At 36.8% G+C, this 24,472-nt stretch overlaps 1 protein-coding gene across 1 annotated transcript in view; it reads right to left on the reverse strand.

Annotated features, from left to right (window-relative positions):
- The window catches only part of INTS7 (integrator complex subunit 7), a 92,431-nt gene that overhangs the window by 26,324 nt on the left and 41,635 nt on the right, over positions 1-24,472 (reverse strand). The window contains exons 9-13 of the mRNA XM_060130983.1: positions 23,619-23,753; positions 20,190-20,287; positions 17,269-17,508; positions 15,565-15,702; positions 14,254-14,460 (exon numbers count right to left, since the gene is read on the reverse strand). Coding sequence (XP_059986966.1) covers positions 14,254-14,460; positions 15,565-15,702; positions 17,269-17,508; positions 20,190-20,287; positions 23,619-23,753 — 818 coding nt within the window. The remainder of the gene's footprint in view (positions 1-14,253; positions 14,461-15,564; positions 15,703-17,268; positions 17,509-20,189; positions 20,288-23,618; positions 23,754-24,472) is intronic.

Raw genomic sequence — 24,472 nt, forward strand, 5'->3', positions numbered from 1 at the left:
GGTGGGTAGATGAAGCCCACCTCTGCCTGAAGCATCCAGCCAGGCTGTGCATCCACTTCCTGGTCTGAGAAACGGAACTAATAAGCAGAATACAACTTCTCTTTATTGTTTGCTACGAAGAGTGATCTGATTTAAACATTACTCGGAGGCCCCTGCTTATTTTACCAAGCACAACGTCCTCCACGTTCCTCCATGCCGTAGCAGGTGACAGGACTTCCTTCTCTTTTAAAGGTTGAATAATATTCCATAGTCTGGATAGACCACATCTTGTTCATCCATTCACCTTTCAGTGGACACTTGGGTTGTTTCCACCCCTTGGCTAGTGTGAGTAATGCTGCTCTGAACATGGATGTACAAATATCTGTTTGAGTTCCTGCTTTCAGTTCTTTTGGGTCTATACCCTCATGGGTGTGAGGCAGTATCAGTGATTTTTAAGACTCCTTTGCTTCCCAATTTCTTTAGCTGTCTTTCTCTCCCCTCCTACCTTATGAAATACTTAAGAGATTAAATGTATAAGATAAAGAAATTGCTAAAAATGAGGAATTGGGAAGTTTAGACTTACATCTCCTAGAGGGATTGGAATGAGTCCCTTTTTACCACCCCGAATTCTCCCAGCCAGTGCCTGCCCTGTCCCACTTCGCAGCTGGCTTTGGGTTCATGAAAACATATACAATATTAGAAATTAAGACTAAAAGATTGTTTTTAAAAGATTTTGATTCATTCATTTAAACTTACAATAAGAAACCGACTCCCTGTTACTCAACAGTAAATAACATTTTATGAAAAATCATTATTTTCAAAAAACGATTAGTGAGAACAAGGGACTTGTTTCATATTTTTGCAGATCTCTTTAATGTTTAGCTTGATAAAAGACAGCTGGATTCTCACAGCTGCTTCTGTGTTCAGCCTCTTGTAATATATCATTTTAGTTGATGTCTGTTAAGAAAATTTGATCTCACAGGGATGTGTAGCAGGAAAATGGAGAACATTTATATAGGTTCTCCACCATTCACTGAATTGTGCAGTTATTCCAAATGTTGACCCATTTCACTAGACAATATTAAAAATCACAGTTGTGTGGAATGTAAGTTGGAGCAGCCAGTATGGAAAACAGTAAGGAGACTCCTCAAAAAATTAAGACTAGAACTACCATATATGATCCAGCTATTCCATATCTGAGTATTTATCCAAGGAATACAAAAACACTAATTTGAAAAGATAGATGCACCTCAATGTTCATGGCAGCATAATTTACGATAGTCAAGATATGAAAACAACCTAGGTATCCATCAACAGATGAATGGATAAAGATGGTGATATATATATGTACCATTGTGTCCCCGCGAAAAGGCAAGGACCGTCTTAGTATTATTAGAAAAGTAGTTTTTTTTTAAATATCAGTTATCTTTTAATTGAGGTGTAGTTGATTTGCACTGTTGTGTTAGTTGCAGGTGTACAGCAAAGTGATTCAGTTATACATATATATATTCTTTTTCAGATTTTTAAAAATTTACCGAAGTATAGTTGACTTACAAAAAAAATGCTAACTTAACAATAAATGGAGGCGTAATGAAATTAACTTTCTTCCCTGACATGACTCACTTAAAACATGCTGATGCCATTCTTAAATAGTATTTCACACTCTTCTTTTAGGAGGAGAGCCTGGTGTGTGACTTGAGGTTCTAGAATTAAGTTACAATATTATCCATCTGACCAAGTATTGACCTTAGTGTAGTTCTCTCTAGTTTTAAGTGTCAAATTATAGTTTTATTATTTGGTGGAATTCATATTTTACTCTAGGAAATAGTTTGCCACTTCCTGTATCCTTTATAAGAACATACACTTGCTCTAGTATCCCTCTCAAATTGCAAAGTTACACCTATATAAAATTATATAAGCTAGAGGTAATAACTATAATCGATATATTGAATTCTGTGGTTTTCAAACTTTTGGGATGTTTTGTTCTAATCATGAAACAGCACAGATTAGGGATATTAAAGAGACTATTTCAATTGTTTTTAATTTCTTGGAGATTTGATTTGCTCTTATAGGAAGATAAGTTCCCCCTTCCTCTGCCCCTTAAGCTGCTACTTGCTGTTTTTTATTTACTGCTTATCAATAACTTTAGAAGGGTCAGGGATACAAGTGGGTATATATGATATATATACAGTTATATACAGTGTAGACCATCTTACCAGACAAAAAATCATTTGCAATATTGTCCTAACATGCATTATAAAAGTGAAAGCAAAGCAAGATGTAGTTATAATGAAAAAGATTTACTGCTACTCTGAAGTTATTTCTGACTAACAAGAAATATTTGATGATATAAGATGGTAACTTTGAAAGTGACTGTGCATCTTACATCGTGTTATACTGAGGAAAACAATGTTAGATATAGTATGCATGTTCAAAAAGAACACAGAAAAGATAAACTTGTGATAAAGGTCAATCAAAGACTTTAAAAAGGTAATATCGTCCATGAGAGACAGAAAACATATAAAAATAAAATTTAGACTATAGTGCTATGAACAATGCCAATGAGAAATAAAAGGGATATTATTTACTCTTCTTTACATGGGGGCTAAAGCTTAAAACGGAAATGGGTTCTAAGGTCAGCAGGTAAAGCAAAAATTGTATACAGTCAAAATTATCCCTGAAAATTCCTCAAGAAGGAACTACTTCCAGTAAATTTAACATAGGTGAAGGAACAGCAAACTCAGAGCCCCGGGGTACAAGCTAATTGAGAAGAACTGTCCCCACTATTTAAACTGCTATTTTGTGTCCCCATTATTTAAATAGCTATTTTCCCTCATTCTTGTTCTTTCTTTCTTTTTTTTAAAAGTCTAAACATACAGAGGTAAATCTGTGTTAAACACACATATAATGCTACTTCACTGAATTTCTGACTTGTGGTACATATTCTGTTTTCTATATGGAGCAGCTAAAAAAACCCAATGTGGCTGAAAGGAAAGCTACTTAATAAACTCAGTTAAAAATATTTATATATATTGTGGTAAAGAACATGTGACAACCAAGAGTGAACCACAGTGCAAACAATGGACCTTAAGCCCCTAGTAACCACCACCCTACTTTCTGTTTTTATGAATCTGACCACTTTCATTTAAGTGGAATCATATAATATTTGTCTTCTTGTAATTGGATTATTTCACTTAATACAAGCTCAGTTTTTGAAAGAATAAGCCAAGCTTAAAGCAATAGTAGACTAAACTGTTTAAAACCAGACCTCCTGCTAAGAACAAATGGAAAACTGAGTTAAATATTATGAACATCTATCTAAAAGCACTGAAGAGCTACTAAGGCAACAAGGAGCCAAAATCATGGAGAGATGGGCAATCCAAGAAGATAAGACTGACATCTGGTGATTACTTGCTAATTTGAAAGCTGCTCCTGGGAGTCTCAGAAGCTGAGCAGAGCTTTCAGCAGTCTCGTAAGACTAAGAGGGCTGTGGAAAACACTTCAGGCTTTTGCTGTAACTTCAAAGGGCTATACCCTAGGAGTTAGGAGAACCAAAAATATACTGGCTCTTCCAAGGACTGAAGCTTAGCTCTGAATCAGTTCAATCCTTGGCTGGATTAGGGTAATCTGCCCTTAGCCTAACTGCCTGCCAAAAGCAAGGATGATATAATCATTGTAATTTTTCACACACACTGTCCAAAACTAACTAAAAAAATAACTGAGTATACAACAAAGACAAAATTCCTCAAACCAAAAGGGGGATAAAAGGTCAAAGACACAAACCACAACAGATCCAGATAACAGACTATCATATATGAATTTCAAGATAACTACAATCAATATGTTAAAGAACTTAAATGACAAGATAGAGAGTCCTGGAGAAGAACTACAGAATATAAAATAACCAAATGGAAATTCTGGAACTGGAAAAACACAATAAATGAAATTAAGAACTTAATGAATGAGTCTGACATGCTGATTAGACACAATGTAAGTGAGAATTATGGAAATGGAAGATAGGTCAGAAGAAAATATTTAGAGTTAAGTATGGAGAGATAAAAAGGTGAAAATGAAGAAGAGAATATAAGAGATAAATGAGTCATGGTAAAAAGTGCACATGGGTGCACTAGGTCCCAAATGAGGAAGAAAGGGACAGAAGCATTGGCTGAAGAGATAATGGCCAAATGTTCCATAACTGATCAAAGTCATCAAGCCTTATATCCCAGAAGTACTATGAACCCCAAAAGGCATTTATACTGATAGTAGTATAAACTGGAAACCACCATAGGCAACTTTTTGGTAGTATTTATTAGAGCTGAACTTAGTATATCTATGACACAGCACTACCATCCAGAAGATAGGCACACCTATATCAAAAGATGTGCGTAAGAAAGTTCAAAGTCAAATTATTCTAAATAGCCCCAACCTGGAAATAACTCAAATGTTTCTCAAAAATAAAATGGATAAACAGATTGTTAGAACAGTTATCCAAAAGAATATCACAATGAAATGAAAATGAACAAACTACTGCAATATGCAACAAAAAGCATGAATGCATCACACGAATATAAAGCTGAGCAGAGAAGCTAGAATCAAAAGCATAATACTGCATGAGCCCTTAAATAATAATGAAAAACAAGGCGAGACTAATCTATAGCTTTAGAAATCAAAAGTGCCTTCTACAGAGAAAGGTAAAGGTAGTGACCTGAAGGGAAAACATTTCTTAAAGTGATAAAAAGCCACAAATCAGAAGATAATATTTGCAACTCATATAACCTACAAAAGATTGGTATCTAGAACATCCAAAATAAAAAGGCAACCTAATGAATGGGAGAAAATATTTGCAAATCATGTATCTAGTAAGGGGTTAATACCTAAAATACATTTAAAAACTCATACAAGTCAATAGTAAAATAACAACAACAAATAATCCAATTAAAAAATGGGCAGAGATTTGAATAGGCATTTTTCCAAAGACATACAGATGGCCTATAGGCTCAACATCACTAATCATCAGGGAAATGCAAATCAAAACCACAAGCACAAAATTCAACTCACACCTGTTATAATGGCTATAATCCAAAAAACAAGAAATAACAAGTGTTGGCAAGGATGTGGAAAAAAAGGGAATCCTGGTGCACTGCTGGTAGAAATGTAAACTGGTGCAGCCACTATGGATAACAGTATGGAAGTCCCTCAAAAATTAAAAACAGAACTACCATATGGTTCTGCAATTCCACTTCTGGGTATTTATCTGAAGAAAACAATAATACTAACTCAAGAAGATATCTGCACCTCCATATTCACTGCAGCACTATTTACAATAGCCAAGATATGGAAACAATCTAAATGTCCACTGATACATAAATAAAGAAAATGTGATATATATATATATATACACAAAATGGAGTATTATTCAGCCATAAAAAAGAATAAAATCTTGCCATCTGTAACAACACAAATGGATCTAGACGGTATTATGCTAAGTGAAATAAGTCAGACAGAGAAAGACAATTACCGAATGATCTCACTTATGTGTGGAATCTAAAAACAAAAACCAAGCTCATAGATACAGAGAACAGATAGATGGTTGCCAGAGGTGGGGGTAGGGAAGTACATGAAATGGGTGAACGGGGTCAAAAAGTACAGCTATAAAATAAATGAGTTATGGGGATGTAATGCACAGCATGGTGACTATATTGTGAGGGAGAGGCAAAGATAGCAGAGTAGAAGGACCCTGAGCTCATCTCCCACAGGCACATCAAAATTACAGCTATTTACAGAGCAAATATCAATGAAAGTGACCCGAAGACTAGCAGAAAAGAACTTCTACAGCTAGAGATGTAAAGAAGGAACCACAGAGAGATGGGTAGGAGGGGTGGGTATAGTCAAGATCCATACCCCAGGTTGGTGACCAGCAAATGGGAGGCTAATTACAAACTGCAGAGGTTCTCCTCAAAAAGCAAGGGCTTTGAGTCCCAGCCAGGACTGGGCTTCCCAGCCGGGAGCCCCTAGAATGCTTGGCTTTGAAGGCCAGCAGGGCTTATTTTGGGGTGAGCCAGAGGACTGTGGGAAATAGAGACTCCACTCTCAAAAGGCATACACAAAAGAAATCATAGAAGGAAAAGATCAGAGCAGAAATAAATGAAATAGAGACTAAAAAAACAATGGAAAAGATCAATGAAACTAATGGCTGGTTCTCTGAAAATATAAACAAAATTGACAAACCTTTCACCAGACTCAACAAGAAAAAAAAGAAAGGCCCAAATCAATAAAATAAGAAATGAAAAAGAAGTTACAACCCACACCATAGAAATATAAAGGATCATAAGATATTCCTATGAACAATTATACAACAATAAAAGGGACAACCTAGAAGAAATGGACAAATTCCTAGAAATGTACAATTGCCCAAGACTGAATCAGGAAGAAACAGAAAATGAGAACAGACCAATTACCAGTAATGCAACTGAATGGGTAATTTAAAAAACTGCTGACAAACAAAAGTCCAGCACCAGATAACTTCACAGGTGAATTTTACCAAACATTTTGAAGAGAATTAACACCTATCCTTCTCAAATTATTCCAAACTGCAGAGGAAGGAATGCTTCTGAATTCATTCTATGAGGCTGGCACCACCTGATACCAAAACCAGGCAAAGATACCACAAAAAAAGAAAATTACAGGCCAATACCACTGATGAACACAGATGCAAAAATCCTCAATAAAATATTAGCAAACTGAATCCAACAATACATTAAGAGGATCATACACCATGATCAGGTGAGGTTTATGCCAGGGACGCAAGAATGGTTCAAAAATCAATGTTATACACCATATTAACAAACTGAAGAATAAAAACCATATGATCATCTCAACAGATCCAGAAAAGGCTTTTTGACATAATTCAACAACCATTTATGATAAAAATTCTCCACAAAGTGGGTATAGAGGGAATATACCTAAGCATAATAAAGGTCATATATGACAAGCCCACAGCTTGTTCTCCACTCAATGGTGGAAAGCTGAAAGCATTTCCTCTAAGATCAGGAACAAGACAAGGATACCCACTCTCACCACTTTTATCCAATATAATATTAGAAGTCCTAGCCACAGCAATCAGGCAAGAAAAAGAAGTAAAAGGAATCCAAATTGGAGAGGAAGAAGTAAAAATGTCCCTGTTTGCAGATGATATGATTTTATATATGGAAAATCCTAAAGACACTACCAAAAAACTACAGGAACTCATCAATGCATTCAATAAAGTTGCAGGATACAAGATTAATGCACAGAAATCTGTTCTGTTTCTATACACTAAAAAACAAACTATCAGAAAAAGAAATTAAGAAAACAATACCATTTATAATCACATCAAAAAGAATTTAAAATACCTGGGAATAAATCTAAGGAGGGAAAAGACCTGTACTCAGAAAACTGTAAGACATTAATAAAGGAAACTGAAGATGACACCAAAAACTGCAAAGATATGCTATGCTCATAGCTTGGAAGAATTAATATTGTTAAAATGCCTATACTACCCAAGGCAATCTACAAATTCAGTGCAATCCCTATCAAAATATCAAATGGCAGTTTTCACAGAACTAGAACACATAATTCTAAAATTCATATGGAAACCTTACAGGACCCCAAATAGCCAAAACAATCTTGAGAAAGAAGAACAAAGGTGGACGTATCACACTCCCTGATTTAAAACTCTACTACAAAACTACAGTAATCAGGGCTTCCCTGGTGGCGCAGTGGTTGAGGGTCCACCTGCCAATGCAGGGGACACGGGTTCATGCCCTGGTCTGGGAAGATCCTGCGTGCTGTGGAGCGGCTGGGCCCATGAGCCATGGCCACTGAGCATGTGCGTCCGGAGCCTGTGCTCTGCAGCGGAAGAGGCCACAGCAGTGAGAGGCCCATGTACCGCAAAAAAAAAACCAACAAAACAAACAAACTACAGTAATCAAAACAGTATGGTTTTGGCACAAAACCAGACACATACATGAATGGAACAGAATAGAGAGCCTTGAAATAAACCCACACGTATATGGTCAATTAATCTACAACAAAGGGGGCTATTAATATACAATGAGGAAAAGACAGCATCTTCAATAAATAGTGTTAGGAAAACTGGACTGCTACATGCAAAAGAATCAAATTGGACTCCTTTTTCACATTACATACAAAAATAAACTCGAAATGGGTTAAAGACTTAAATGTAAGACCTGAAACCATAAAATTTCTAGAAGAAAACAGGAAGTACACTCTCTGACAGAATACTGTCTTATTGAGCTAAGTATCCTCTGTCTTACCTAGCAATATTTTTTTGGTTATGCCTCCTCAGGCAAGGGAAACAAAAGCAGAAATAAACAAATGGGACTATATCAAACTAAAAAAGCTTTTGCACAGCAAAGGAAACTATCAACAAAACAAAAAGGCTGCCTACTGAATGGGATATTTGGAAACAATATACCTAACAAGGGGTTAATATACAAAATATACAGAGAACTCAAACAACTCAACATTTAAAAAATCCAATTAAAAATGGGCCTAAATAGGCCCTAAATAGACATTTTTCCAAGGAAGACACACAGACGGTCAAAAGGCACATGAAAAGATGCTCATCCAGGGAAATGCAAATCAAAACCACAATGAGATATCACCTCACACCTGTCAGAATGGCTACCATCAAAAAGACCACAAGTAACAAGTGTTGGAGAGGATGTGGAGAAAAGGGAAACTTGTGCACTTCTGGTGGGAATATAAATTGGTGCAGTCACTATGGAAAACAGTATGAAAGTTCCTCAAAAAATTAAAAACAGAACTACCACAGGATCCAACAATTCCACTTCTGGGTTTTTATCCAAAGAAAATAAAAACACTAATTAAAAAAGACATATGCATCCCTATGTTCACTGCAGTATTATTCACAATAACCAAGATACAGAAGTCACCTAAGTCCCCATCAAGAGAAAAATGGATAAAGGAGATGTGGCATATATATATATATACATATCCATATCTATGCACACACACACACACACACACACACAATGGAATATTAGCCACAAAAAAGAATGAAATCTTGACATTTGTGACAACACTGATGGACCTAGAGGATATTAGGCTAAGTGAAATAAATCAGACAGATGAAGACAAATACTGTATGATTTAACTTATATGTGGAATCTAAAAAACAAAACAAATGAACAAACATAACTAAACAGAAAGAGAGTCACAGATAGAAGAGGTGGTTGCCAGAGGGGAAGAGGGTGGGGAGAGGAAACTGCTAAAGGAGATTAAGAGGTACAAACTATCAGTTACAAAATAAATGAACCACAGGTATGTAATGTACCATATGGGGAATATAGCCAATAATTATGTAACATCTTTGTATGGTGACAGATGACAACTAGACTTATCATAGTATCATTTTGAAATATACACAAATACTGAATCGGTATGCTGTGCATTAGGAACTGAATTTCATAGGTCATTAAATGTAAATAAACAAATGAACAAACAAATTCATAGAAGAGTAGATCAAATTTGTGGCTACCAGAGGTGGAAGGCTGGGTGGGGGTTGGGAGGGAGAACTGAACGAAGGCAGTCAAATGGTACAGAATTCCAGTTATAAGTAAGTCTTAAGGATATAACGATATAAGGATATAAACACAACACAATAAAGATAACTAATACTGCTGTATGACATATATGAAAGTTGTTAAGAGAGTAAAATCCTGAGTTCTCACCACAAGAAGAAAAGTTGTTTTTTCTATCTCTTTAATGTTGTATTTATATGAGATGATGGATGTTCACTAACCCTATTATGGTAATCATTTCATGACGTATGTATGTCAATCATTATGTTGTACACCTTAAATTTATACAGTGCTGTATGTCAATTATATCTCAGTAAAACTGGAAGAAAAAATAAATTTTAAAAATACTATATTGAATATTTGAAAGTTGCTAAAAGAGTAGATCTTAAAAGTCCTCTTCACAAGAAAAAAAATTTTCTAACTATGTATGTGACAGATGTTAACTGTCACCATACTTACTGTAGTGATTTCACAATATATACAAATATCAAGTCGTGTTGCACATCTGAGACTAATCCAATGTTATATATCAATCATACCTCAAATATATAGATATATAAAGTTTAATTGTATTAGTAATTTGGGGAACTCCAATCATAACTTCCAGAACATACCAAGTGAGGGGGAAAATGTAGAGTAACAGGAACTGTTATACACTACTGGAAGGATTGTAAATTTGTAAAACCACTATGGAAAAACTCCTGGTATTAGCTAGTCAATTGAAGATGTATACACCTTATGCAATTCCACTCCAAGGTAGTATTTTAGATCAGTATCTCTTAATAGGGGCAGGAGTACCCTCAGCATTTCTGGAGATTAAGCATCTCCAGCCACTGAGCATTAGGCCAACAGCAGTCCCTCCAACCCCTCTATCACTGGGACAAACAGAAACATCCTCACACATTTCTAAATTGGAGCAGGGGGCAGATACATAGTTCTGACTGAGTACTGCCCTAGAGAAGGGTTTTCAATCTCAGTATACTAGTGACATTTTGGACCAAATAATCCTTTGTTGAGGGGAGTTGTCCTGTGCATTGCTGGATGTTCAGCAGCATCTTTGGCCTTTACCCACTAAATGCCACTAACACCTTGGTGAGTTGTGATAACCATAAATGTCTCCAGACATTGCCAAATGGAGCTAGAATCATCCCCAGTTGAGAATCAGTATCCCAGAGAAACCTTTACATAGGTGCATCAAAATGTGTCCAAGAATGTTCACAGCAGTAATGTTTTAATAACAAAAAACTGGAAAAATCAAAATTTCCATCAACATTAGAATGGGAAAATAAATTGACGTATAATCATATAATACATGGGTATACAGCAGTGAAACTGACCTAAAGCTTTATGCAACAAGATGGATGAATCTTAGGAATATAATTTAGATAACCAAAGCAAGTCAAAGAAAAATACATGATTCCTTTTTATATAAAATTGAAAAACAAGCAACATAAAACAATACCTTAAGAGTTAAAGAAAAGCATGTTAAAATTGTAAAGAAAGGCAAGGGAATGGTACATACAAGGTTCAGGATGGGGACTTTCCTGGTGGCGCAGTGGTTAGTGGTTAAGAGTCTGCCTGCCAATGCAGGGCACACGGGTTCAAGCCCTGGACCGGGAAGATCCCACATGCTGCAGAGCAACTAAGCCTGTGCACCACAACTACTGAGCCCACGTGCCACAACTACTGAGCCCACGCGCCTAGAGCCTGTGCTCCACAACAAGAGAAGCCACGGCAATGAGAAGGCCGCACGCCACAATGGAGACCAACACAGCCAAAAATAAATAAATAATCAAACAAACTTACAAAACAAAAAGATTCAGTATTGTGGTTACCTTTGTGAGGTGGGAACTGGTATACAAACATGGAGGGGCACACATGAATTTTAAAGGAAATGGTAATGTCCCATTTCCTAAACTGAGTGCTAGGTATACTTGGATATTTGATATTTTTATATACCTCACATAATATATATGTAGATATAATACCTATTCAATATTTAATAAAATAAAAAATAAATTTAAAACCCACCATTGTAGGCAGATTGCTAAAATCGTTCCTCTAACTCATGTCACCACTCCCACCCCCGCCCCAGTCTCCACACCTTATATATCTCCCTTAAAGTGTGGGTAGAACCTGTAACTTGCTTCTATCTAATGGAATACGACAAAGGTAATAGATTTTGAGGATGAAATTTAGGTCCCTAATGAGCTGACTTTATATTAATCAAAAGGGAAATTATTCTGGGTAGATCTCGCCTCATCAGGTGAGTCCATTAAAAGAGGGTCTTGAAGGTAAGAGATTCTCCTGTAGGCCCTGAAGCTTCCACAAGTCTACGGCTGTGAGGAAATAAATCCTGCCAAAAACTACATGAATTTAGAAGAGGACCCTGAGCCCAGGCCTCAGACAAGACTGGCCCTGGCTGACACCTTGACTGCAACTCTGTGACAACATGAGCAGAGGGCCCAGTTAAGTCATGCCTGGACTTCTGACTCATAGAGACTGTAAAATAATAAATGGGTGTTGTTTTAAGCCACTAAATTTGTGGTAATTTGTTACACAGCATGGAAAACTAATACAAACACTTCTTACAATTTTTATTTCTAAGAAGCAAGATAACTATCATTAATCACTGCACTGGAAATTAGGCACCCAAACATCGCCATAGCGGCCCCACAAGCACAGAATTTTTAACTTCTCTTTAGTTTGGTTGAAGAAGGTAAAAAGTATAATCCTCATAGCTGACAACCTCAAATTAGAACATTCATGTGTCAGAGAGTAAAAGGGCAATTCATGATCAAATCATCTTCGTTAAAAAGACAGAAAGCTACCGTCAAATCCATACTTGTCAAATCAACAGGTTTTCTAAAAACCTTAAAACAAAACAAAACCCTGATAGTATAGTACAATCAGAAATGTGAGAAGTTCCAAATGATTGTATGGATCATACTGCCTTCCCTTTCAGACTATTCTCAAGTGGAGAATCATTTCCTGATTTCTTTTTATCCTCAAAGCAGTGTCTGGCACATAGCAAGTGCTTACAATGTTGAATAAAGGAACTCCATTTCAGAAGATGATTGGAGGCCCAATAACCTGCCCTTGCCTGTGTTAATGGCAGAACGGAGACTAAGACAAGGGCCTTCTGTCAACTGGGTACTTTCTTCCTACGTCAGAATTCAGTCCTTAATCACTGCCAAGCCTCATTAAACACACATACACACAAATCATTAAAAGACTATTAAATATTCAACAGGATTTTTCATAATATTAATTCTATCTGCCTCATTGTTTTGTGAGCCTGTTTCACAGTTCTTACCATTTACTGTACTGCATGATTAACAATTTTCTGTTCCACATCAACTAGAAAATGAAATCACCCTACTGATCAGAGGCAATAACTGTACTTTTTCATTTTCTAAGGTATTTATTAGCCTGATATAGGTAACAACAATCTTTTCCTAAGATAATCAAGAGGAGAGAATCACTGCAGTCAGTGCTATCCCTTAAAATGGAGGGCAGCCATTCCTATATTCCTGTTTTAAAATGGCAGTTAATCAATAAATCATTCTTCAAAAGATATGTACCCACAGTAATCTGAATAGTCTGTCTCTTTTGTGACATCTGTTTATTCTTTGTTCTACTTTGAAATATTTCTCTTTGCATGGCCCACCATTAAAAATATTTTAGATTATGTGATAAATATAAAACAGGTAGGGCTTCCCTGGTGGCGCAAGTGGTTGACAGTCCGCCTGCCGATGCAGCGGACACGGGTTTGTGCCCCAGTCCGGGAGGATCCCACATGCCGTGGAGCGGCTGGGCTGGTGAGCCATGGCCGCTAAGCCTGCGCGTCCGGAGCCTGTGCTCCGCAACGGGAGAGACCACAACAGTGAGAGGTCCACGTACCGCAAAAAAAAAAAAACAGGTAGCAAAAGTTTTATGGCCCCATCTAAATATATACAATTTTTAAAGTCACGTGACAATATTTTAAACATGTTTAATGCTGATTACATAAACTCTTTACTCTTAAGGGGAAAAAGTCCTTGCATTAATACAGAAAATGCACATTTTAGGGAACAGATTCTTAGGAATATAACTAGTTTCAAGGAAATGTTAAGGATCTGCTCTCTCTGCCACACCCTTTCTTTCTTGGGAAAAAAAAAAAGGGAATAGTAGCTGGCTGACTGTTAATTTGGAATAGGAGGATATCACAGTGGGATAAAAGGTGAGACATTAGCATCCCTCATAATTTCTTCTTTATTTACAAAGCAAGAAACTCTAGTTTCCTAGTGAGTAGTTGCCAGGTATGAGATGGGGTGGAGGGTTTATGTTTGACGGTAGCAGTCACCCAGGCTGGAGTCTTACTAACAGGAATCTGGAAAGGGAGGACCCTATCTCCACTTTATCCTTCCTGCATGGATTCAGCAATCCTCTTCACATGTGTACCTGATACTTGATAAAAACAAAATGATAAATGTTCACCAATCTATGAATGTTAAAAAGTGGGGGAGGGGTTAATGATCTACTTCCATGTCCTATTTATTACTGTAATACTGCCAAATACATATATATCAGCAGGTTTTTCAAGGTTAAAAGAGGATAAGCCCCAAAAGAAAAGAGAGACCATTGTCACACAAGTCATCATCACCAAAGGAGAATTAAGAGAACTTACTGTTAAGGAAGCAATCCCTTTGTGGTAGAATTTTAAAGACTCAGCAATGCAAGAAAGTGCTGAACTATAATTCTCCTCTTGCAACCCAGTGAGACACTGTTCTGCATGTGAGAACTCTTTCAAACTATTCAGCCAGAAGTAGAAATGTTCTGAGGCAACCTGAGTCAGCAAACTCTGATAAAGCTCTCTGGCCATGTCGTGATTACCCTAAGAAAAAAAAGGGGGGGAGGATAATGAGGTTCTTACACTTGAATTAGTTGATGTAGCAGCTAAAAGAGAAACCCAAACCTTGGATAAGTTTTAACAATCATTCCTCACATTATAACTCTGTGAGACTCAGTCTAAGTATTTCTTCAGAGAAAACATGCTGAGCTGCTTTTATGTAACATAATGACTGAAGTTCTTTACCAAAACAGTTCCAAAGAGAAAATGAATGGAAGTAACTATAACCCATGTCTAGAACTTTAGTTCAAAATATAGAAAGTATAAATATTTATTGTATGTCATTTTGTATGAGCTATTTAGTGGGGTGGGGAGAACTCCAGTTAAGTTCCATCAAGCGATTACCAAGAGGAGCACTGCGCCCTCTGGAAACGACTGAGGGAAGGGTAGCTGTGGGAGGATGTGAATGCCTTTTAATGCATGGGGGCGAGGGATGCTCACTGTCTTGCAGTGCTTGGATGCTTGGGACAGTTGGGTATAATAAAGAAATATCCTGTCAATAGTGCTTCTTCTCCCATTTGAGAAACACTGTAAAATGTGAACATGTGCTTCAATCACCTAGAATAATGCTTCTCAAATTTTGTTCTCTGGACTTATCCCCAAAGAATTTCTATACTATCCAAGCTCTATATTTCCTCTCAAACAAAAGTAAATAAAAATCGTTAGGATTTCCATATGGTTGAGAGGGAACAGAAGACTAAAACTTTCCCGTTTCCACATAAGAATGATAAAGTTGGAGAGGGAAAGGGAAGAACGACATGGTGTACTGAAAGGGGAGAATATAAATGTGGGTAGGAGGGAGCTGTGCTTACGGGAGCACAGGACAAAATGAAAGTGCTGCTAACAACCTACAGCCAGAAAGAGCTCATATTTTTGGAATTCCCATGGAACTTCCCCATAATAACATATATACCATTCTCTGTGCATATGTTAAAAATTAGGTCCTTTCCTCCATCATCTTTTAATCGCATGACTAAAATGTACTTCTACCTTCATCTTTAGTTTTGACTAGGAGTAACAATCACACAACCTAAGGTTCATAATCTGCCATTTTCACCAACCCAGTTCACATAGAAGGATACTACGTACCATTCGGGATGCCTGTCTGGCAATTCGGTATACAGTCCATCCGTTGGAGACGCTTTCAAGCTGCTGCTTAATTACTGCCTTTACTTCAGGAGACAGTGCTTTCTGACTGGCTACAAAAATCACAGTGGCCAAGCTCACCTAACATCGAGCAAGAAGTAAGAAAGTCAAGAAAATCATTAACTCCATGCAATGTCAAAGATAACTTTACCCAAAAGCATTAAAAACTAATTAGAGCCTATCAAAAAAGAACAAAATTTGTCTTCCTTTGACATTTATAAAATTTCCACTTTATTCCTTTGCTCAGAGCATTGTGTATAACAGCAAATAATTAGAAACAATGCCCATAAATATGGATAAACTATGATATAATCACACAATGAAATACTATAGAGCAGTGAAGTGGATAAACTAGAAATACACGTATCAGTATAGACGATTCATACAAAACAGGCAAAAATAGGCAAAATGCAAAAGATTACATGCAGTATGAGAACACAAAGTTAAAAATATGCCAAAAATATTGCATATCACTTAGGATATATACTAAGGTAGTAAATATGTAACAACATGCATGGGAATGACAAACACCAAATTTGGGAGAGTGGTTACCTATCCTGATAGGAAGGAAGACGACACTATCAGAGAGATACACAGCGGGGCACAACTCAAGTGTACTAGTAACACTTTTTTCTTAACCTAGGTGATGGATGCAAAAGCTTTCATCATATTATTCCTTATGTGTTTTTGAATATTATGTTTCATAATTTAAAGTTGCTTGAAAGTAGTACTAAGAAAAAAGCAATAAAAAGCATTAATTGAAAATGCTGCTTCAATGAAAAATAAACTTGGCTAACTGCTTCTCAGTATTCCAAAGCTGATACACACAAGGATCCATACATACTGTGGTAACTGCCTGATTCCCACGACCACTGCCACTTAGTCATCTGGGTAACCTTTACTGATAGCAAATGATGAAATGGGGGCAATCTTTTACACAACGCCCCCTGCAGGATTAAACATAAAATGGGCTTGAGTAAGTAATTTCACTAAGTTTTTTTCCCAAGCCATAAAGCCAGATGACCACAAACAATACGGAGTAGCTACTTTAAAGCTTACGTATAATTTATGCATATTTAGAACGTAGTCTACTCTCAGCCCTGGAGAACCTTCAACTAAACATTATTACACAGCTTCCACACCTTCTGTTTTTTTTCTAAGCATGTACCTTTCCCAGCCCCCGGACTGTACTGAAACCTAAACTGGATCCTAAACAGCTAAAGAGGTCCTGGATTGGCAAAGAGGAATTGGGTTAATTTATGGTCATTGATATCACTAGGTCTTTAACTTACATTTTTGGAAGTACAATACACGGTTTGGTTCATTATTTATTTGTCTTGTATAAAAAAGAAAAAAACCTTCATTTTCATTTTGTCCTTTGTAATAAAACAAAAATATCAGATTGAAGGCTTTGGCTACACTAAGCTGATTTGACAGGGCTTAGGAAGAAAGCAGTTTTACATGTGAACTAAATAGGGCTTTCTACACCAAAAGAGGAAATGGTAAAAAGCTCCAGGTCCCAGCCCTATTTTGACTTCAGCATGCTCTTGGTCTCAGCTAATTACTTTAACCTGTGGAATTCTGAAAGTAATTCCCACTAGACCAGATCCTATTCGTCCACATCAGGTTCAAAAAGTGGCTCCTTACCAGAAGTTCTTGTTGCTTGTCTGTGGCTGATCGTCCAATCACCTTGTAGAGCTCCATGAGGTCACCGAGCATTCCATCGCCCAACACAGGCAGCTGCATGGCAATGGCGGCCAGGCAGTGGCACATCAGGATCCGGGCAGCGTCCTGAGCACTGTGCAACTGAGTCAACAAGGTCTCAACTACAGACTGGCTGAGATGGGGCCTACCCTTGGCCAACTTCACCATACAATTCAGAGCGATCTGCATATTGAATAGAAGATGGACCAGTTACATTCTGAAGGTTCATATGAAGTGAAGTTTAAAGAAAGTAACTCTCTACAAGTTACTAGGAAAAATCAAGGAAAAGGGTTTTTCGTAGGCATGACATTTTTCTTAATAAGAAACACATGACATTGAATCCCATATTAAGATCTGCAAGTGTGCCATGTTTAAAACTAAAATAATAAGACAGGATGGTACATTAAACACTCATTTTAATCTAAGACTATTCAGTCTAAGACTTGAGATGAACATCATAAGGAATAATGCTGTAAAGGCCAAATAAATGCCAAACTGAATGTCATATTACTGCACTTTCATTACTTTTCAAGAACTGCTTCTAAAGTGTGGTTTGTAAACTTACCCATAATGGCATCTCCTAGGATGCTAACTAAAATACAGATTCTTGGGCCCTATCCATCCCAAACTTAATGAATTAACCTTTTTTTTCCCTGGTGTTTGGGTTACCGAAAGTTTGCAGTTTAAAAAAGGTGCCCTAGGTGACTTCAGCACACTGAAGTGGGGAGGAGGCTTCTAATTTTCTCTTATTTCTCAACAGAAATCTAAATATCAGTTGGTCTCAGAGCTTCTATTCAGGCCGGTTAATCACATCCCTAATATCCCAGCCATCAAAACTAGAAACCCAGAAGTCCTCTAACTAACATAGCCAACAGGTTGCTAAACCTAGTCATTTCTACTTTTGTCAAGTCTCTAATACCCATCTATTTAGCTCCCTTTCATTCTCTCTACTACAACATAAATGTCTCCCTAATTCCAATCTCTTGAAAAGATGGGCCCATTAATCCATCCTTCACGCTACAACCATGTAGCTTTCAGTGTGTTAGGAAGAATAATCATGTCTTTAGGGTCTGACAGACCCAGAGTTTAAGGTCAGCTTGCCCTTGACTGACTAAGTGTGTGTGAACAAGTTATTTTATCTCTCTGAGGCTTAATTTCCTCATGACTATAAGAGGAATACAAATTTCACTAGTTAGGGTTATTGTAAACAGTGAAAGATGTATATACAAGCCTTCAACAAAGTTTGGTACATAATAGACATATTTAAATAACAATAATAGCTACAACAAAAGTTAGAGCATGGTCACTACTTCAAAATTTTAAGATCTCATTACCTACAGAATCAAGCCAAAGTTCCTCAGCCTGACATTTGATATCCCCCATGATCGAGCTACAAACTACCTTCTAATCTCCCTTTACCTCAACCAGCCACAGTGGGCTACTTATCATTCTTCCAACATAACAGGTACATTTCTGCTTTCCTGTCTTTCATAACAGTGGTCCTTCAGGTTCAAACGATCCTTCCTCAATACTGAAATTCCACCCTGTCTTTCAAGGCTTAATTCATATGACATCTACTTGTTCAAGTCTTCCCTAATATCCTTAGTTGAAATTAATCACTCCCCACTCTGTCCTCTCAATTAGAATTGCACTTTTGTTTATATTACCAGAGAACTTGCGACATTCTGCTTGGTATTACGACCCCTTATATAAATATCAGTATCCTCTTATGGAGAGCTCCTCTAACAAAGGGACTTTTCTTGACCATCCATGTATGTCCCACTGTGCTGAGTCCAGTGTTTTATTGACACCTATGATTGGTGGGAAAGGTTTTGGTTTGCTTTCTTTCTTTCTTTTTAAACTTTTTAAATAAATGTATTGTGGTTCCAAAGGGATTCTGTGGACTTGCCAATCACATGTTGCCTACTTCCTTCACCACCCCTTGATTATCAGCTTTTATTTAATGGTACTAGTATCTTTACTGTACATCAGTATGACTACATCATACCTTTTCTTAACATGCTAAAATAAGTCATGACTTCCCTCAAGCCATACCTTAGACAAGTTATAGTTCTTACATTCTCCATTGTCTACTTAATAGCCTTTTACTTCTATTAATTCCACTTTTCTTAATTATTTTGTACCATCAAAAATTATATTTTATGTTTCAATCCAATAATAGTCTCATTTAAAAATTTTTTAACTATCTCTAAGATGATTCTATAATTAAGTGAAAGTGAAAAGCCCTTAAAACTAGGGCTTCCATACTCTAGAAATTAATACACGCTTACACATTTATGAGTTTGACTGCAGTAATTTCATCAGTTCTTTGTGATCTTATCAGTGTTACCTTAGATTATAAACTTCCAAAACTGCAGGAGCTCTGTCTATTTAACTTTACATTATCTAGGACCATCATATGTATCTATTACAACTTAATAAACACTTTCAACTGACGGCAAAATAGGCCAAAGCTCAAATTTTTACCTCGCCTATATTTTGGAATAATAACAGTCAAAATGCTAGCTTTGAAAGTGAAGATCAAGGGCAAATATTTGTTTAAGCCAGGAGTTCACAAACTCTTGCACTTGGGCCAAATCCTGCCTGTTTTTGTAAATAAAATTTTACTGGAACACAGCCACACCATCACCCTTCCTTTTTTTTTTTTTTTTTAAAAAAAAAAAAAAAAAACCATTGTCCATGGCTACTTTTTTTCTGCAATAGTAGAACTGAGCAGTTGTGACAAAGAGTGCACTGTCTGCAAAACTTAAAATATTTACTATCTGAACCTTTACAAAGAGATTGCCAATCCACACTTTAGGCAATGAAGACAGGCATTATATTAAAATAACTGATGTTTTCACCTTTAAAGTGGCTTGAGCACCTGGGCTATCATCTTCACTACAAAGTACCAGAAGGGATTCCAGGCCAAAGACAGCATCTTGTTCCAGTGCCAAAAGGTCTATAGGAAAAAGACTAATTTTTTTTAGCGGTCAAGTAGAGAAGATTAAATGCGCACACACACACTTAGAAGAAGAAAACATTAAGGAATCTAAAATATAGGAAATACTTCAATGCATAAAGCTAACCTTCCTGAAAAAGTACATGTGGCATTACTTCTAAAATGTAAAGGCTATCTTTAGACTTGTATATTTCCACTACCTTATTGAAGATTATAAAAACATATACATTGTATCAAGCCGAAAAGCTTCTGCACAGCCAAGAAAACCATTAACAAAATGAAAAGGCGAGCTGCTGAATGGGAGAAAATATTTGCAAATCATATATCTGATAAGCAGTTGTTAATATTTAAAATATATTAAGAACTCATACAACTCAACAGCACAATAACTCAATCTGATTAAAAAATGGGCAGAGAATCTGAATAGACTTCTTTCCAAAGATGACATACAGATAGGCAACAGGTACAGGAAAAGATCACTAATTATTAGGGAAATGCAAATCAAAATCACAATGAGGGATCACCTCACACCTTTTAAAATGGTTATTATAAAAAAGATAGGAAATAACAAGTGTTGGCAAGGATGTAAAGAAAAGGAAACACTTGTGCACTGTTGGTGGGAATATAAATTGGTGCAGCCGCAACAGAAAACAGTATGAAGGTTCCTCAAAAAATTAAAAATAGAACTATTATATGATCCAGCAATTCCACTTTTGAGTATGCATCTGAAGAAGACAAAAACATTAACCCAAAAAGATATGTGTACTCCCATGTTTACTGCAGCATTATTTACACTAGCCAAGATATAGAAACAACCTAAATGTCCACTGATGTATGAATAAAGAAAATGTGGTATGTATGTGTGTGTGTGTGTATATATATATATATATATATATACACACACACACACACACACACACACACACACACACACACAATGGAATATTATTTAGCCATTTTTTATAAAAGAAGGAAATCCTGTCATTTGTGACCATGGATGGACCTTGAGGGCATTATGCTAAGTGAAATAAATTAGACACAGAAAACCAAATACTGTATGATCTCACTTAAATGTGGAATCTAGAAAAAACAAACAAACACCAAGCTCATAGATACAGAGAACAGACTGGTGGTTGCCAGAGGTGGGGGGTAGGAGGTTGGGGGTGGGCAAAATGGGTGAAGGGGGTGGAAAGGTGCAAACTTCCAGTTATAAAATGAGTAAGTTATGAGAATGTAATGTAAACCATGGTGACTACAGTCAATAATACTCTACTGCATATCTGAAAGTTGTCAGGAGAGTAGATCCTAAAAGTTCTCATCACAAGAAAAAAAAACTTTACAATGACAATGTATGGTGACGAATGTTAACTAGATTTATTGTGGTGATCATTTCATAATATATACAAATATTGAATCATTAGGTTGTACACCTGAAACTAATATTTTTTAAAAAATACACACACATACAATAAACCAAGATCTAAAGCCACAAAAGTATAAATAAAGCCTAACTGAAACAGTGTCACCAGCTTAGCTAAGGAAAAAACTAGCAAACCATGTAGCATGTGTCAATCTTCCAAACATAAATTATGCAGGTCCATTTTCACCTAGGATGCAACTTTCTCATGCAAGTGGAACTACTTTTAGGAAATAATCAAGACCCCACTTAATCTTATAAATGTTTTAAGTCAGATCATAAAGAAATGAACCCTTTAGATGTCTCATGTAATAGCAGTACTATACCATCTTTTCACTACCTTTGGGCTACAATTTCTCTAAAGTTTCTAGAAAGTTCTGAATAAATTACTTAACCACATTTAGGTTAATGTATGTCAGCTTTGGGACTTCCCTGGTGACGCAGTGGTTAAGAATCTGCCTGCCAATGCAGGGACACAGGTTTGAGCCCTGGTCCGAGAAGATCCCACATGCCACGGAGCAACTAAGCCTGTGTGCCACAACTACTGAGCTCACATGCCAGAACTACTGAAGCCTGCACGCGTAGAGCCTGTGCTCCACAAGAGAAGCCAACGCAATGAAAAGCTCGAGCACCACAACGACTGAGTAGCCCCCACTCGCTGCAACTACAGAAAGCCTGCACACAGCAATGAAGACCCAATGCAGCCAAAAATAAATGAATGAATGAATAAATAAATAAATGAATATGTCAGCTTTGAGGACATACAGCAATTTGCTGTGTTAAATGGTAGAAAATACTTATTACTATGGAAAAAGTAAAACAAGATTAGTTATTCAAATAACTAATAGGGGCTTGGCAAACAATGTCTAGTGAAGGTCAGGTTGCTAGGAAAACAAAGGCACTAGTAACAAGCAATGCTGAAGCCTGGTGGGGATAAGAGGGACTGCTGATTCTTAACAAAGATCAAAATAAGCACTGAAACAGATGAAACATCCAAAATGCACTTCCTGTTTTTGAACACCAGCATGAACTTCTTTAAGTGTTTGGGTCAAAAGACGTTAGGAATACAATAAAATATATGCATTATTTTCTATGCACATCCTTCTTGATTGTGAAAATCATTTAATGCTATAGATACTTAGAGATAAACTCCATGAAAATTTAATTTGCATTGCTCTGTTAATTCATTTGCCCCCTAGTGAAACTGTCTGTTATTTAAGCCACTCGATAACTTCACATGTTTTTTTTTTCCCTAAATTTTCTAGGTTTTTTTTTACAGGTGAACAAACTGATACCACTGGATAGTTATAAGCAAAGGTAAGCAATGGGAGGAAACGGGCAATGCTCCATAAAACCTTTCAATTCCGCAATCCCAATCCTAAAGTCCTCATTTTATTTTTTTAAATAAATTTATTTATTTTTGGCTGTGTTGGGTCTTCACTGCTGCTCGCAGGCTTTCTCTAATTGTGGCGAGCAGGGGCTACTCTTCGTTGCAGTGCGTGGGCTTCTCATTGCGGTGGCTTCTCTTGTTGCCGAGCACGGGCTCTAGGCACGTGGGTTCAGCAGTTGTGGCTTGCGGGCTCTAGAGCACAGGCTCAGTAGTTGTGGCGCACGGCTTAGTTGCTCCGCGGTACGTGGGATCTTCCCGAACCAGGGCTCGAACCCATGTCCCCTGCATTGGCAGGCGGATTCTCAACCTCTGCGCCACCAGGGAAGCCCCCTCATTTTTTTTTCCCCCCAAGGATTAAGCAGTCTTGAGGAAATCTGCCCGAAGAACATTCAGGAGGAGGCAACCAATAGATAAAAGCACACAGGCTAAAAATAATAAGGGATTAAAAACCCAAATACACACAGGATTCTGGTGAAACTCCAATCTAAAAGTTTATACATAATATCAGTCTTGATCAAACTTACCTTTTTCTTGACAAGAGACAGTAATATTAGTTAGGACTCTCACTCCATGAGCTGCAATGCCCCTGTTATTATGGTAACAGCACTCTTGGGCTAATTTGACTAAATCAGAGGATCTAGGGGAAGAACCCACATTTCCTAAACAAGAAGAAAAAAGTAGTACAGATTTAATTCATTTATAGAGTTCAAAAGCAGTTCATTTTATAGGTTCATTTTTATCATTTTCAAGAGAAAATCTCTAACAATAAATTTCAACAAAATTTTCTGCCTCTACCCCATGATCAATATACATCACCACTTCTTTTTCTCCTGTCAAGGTACCTAGAATAAGTATATGCTAATAGTTTTGTAATGATTAAAATCTAAAATCAATATGCTTTCCCACAAAAATATTAATAAAAACTGACTAAAGAATACAGCAAAAGCCAAAACAACTATAGATTGTATCTTGGGCATTCAAATAGTCTCTCATTAAAATGGAGTCATTACAAGTCTTCTTGTCAAATAAAACCTTACATTCAAGAGGAGAGAAACAAAAGTTTTAAGTTTGCTGTTCCCACTTCAATTGCTGGCACAGTTATACTGCAAAAGGTTTATATAAGAATTTATTATTTTAGAGCTAGAAAGGACCTGGGGATCATCTGATTCAACAACCTATTTTTACAGAAGAAACTGAAGCCTAAAGATTTTAAGCATCTTGCCATGGAGGTCATAAGACCTGTTAGTTATGCACTGGCCTTGTGCTTTACATGTTAAGTTCTATCCTATAATTGCAGTAACTTTTAAAAGTCACACCTGAAATTCTGTAACATAAGGTTTATGTCGTGAATGTTGTTATTTATAGTAGAGAAGCTCTC

This window comes from Lagenorhynchus albirostris, chromosome 2 (assembly GCF_949774975.1).
Source record: "Lagenorhynchus albirostris chromosome 2, mLagAlb1.1, whole genome shotgun sequence".
Lineage (NCBI taxonomy): Eukaryota > Metazoa > Chordata > Mammalia > Artiodactyla > Delphinidae > Lagenorhynchus > Lagenorhynchus albirostris.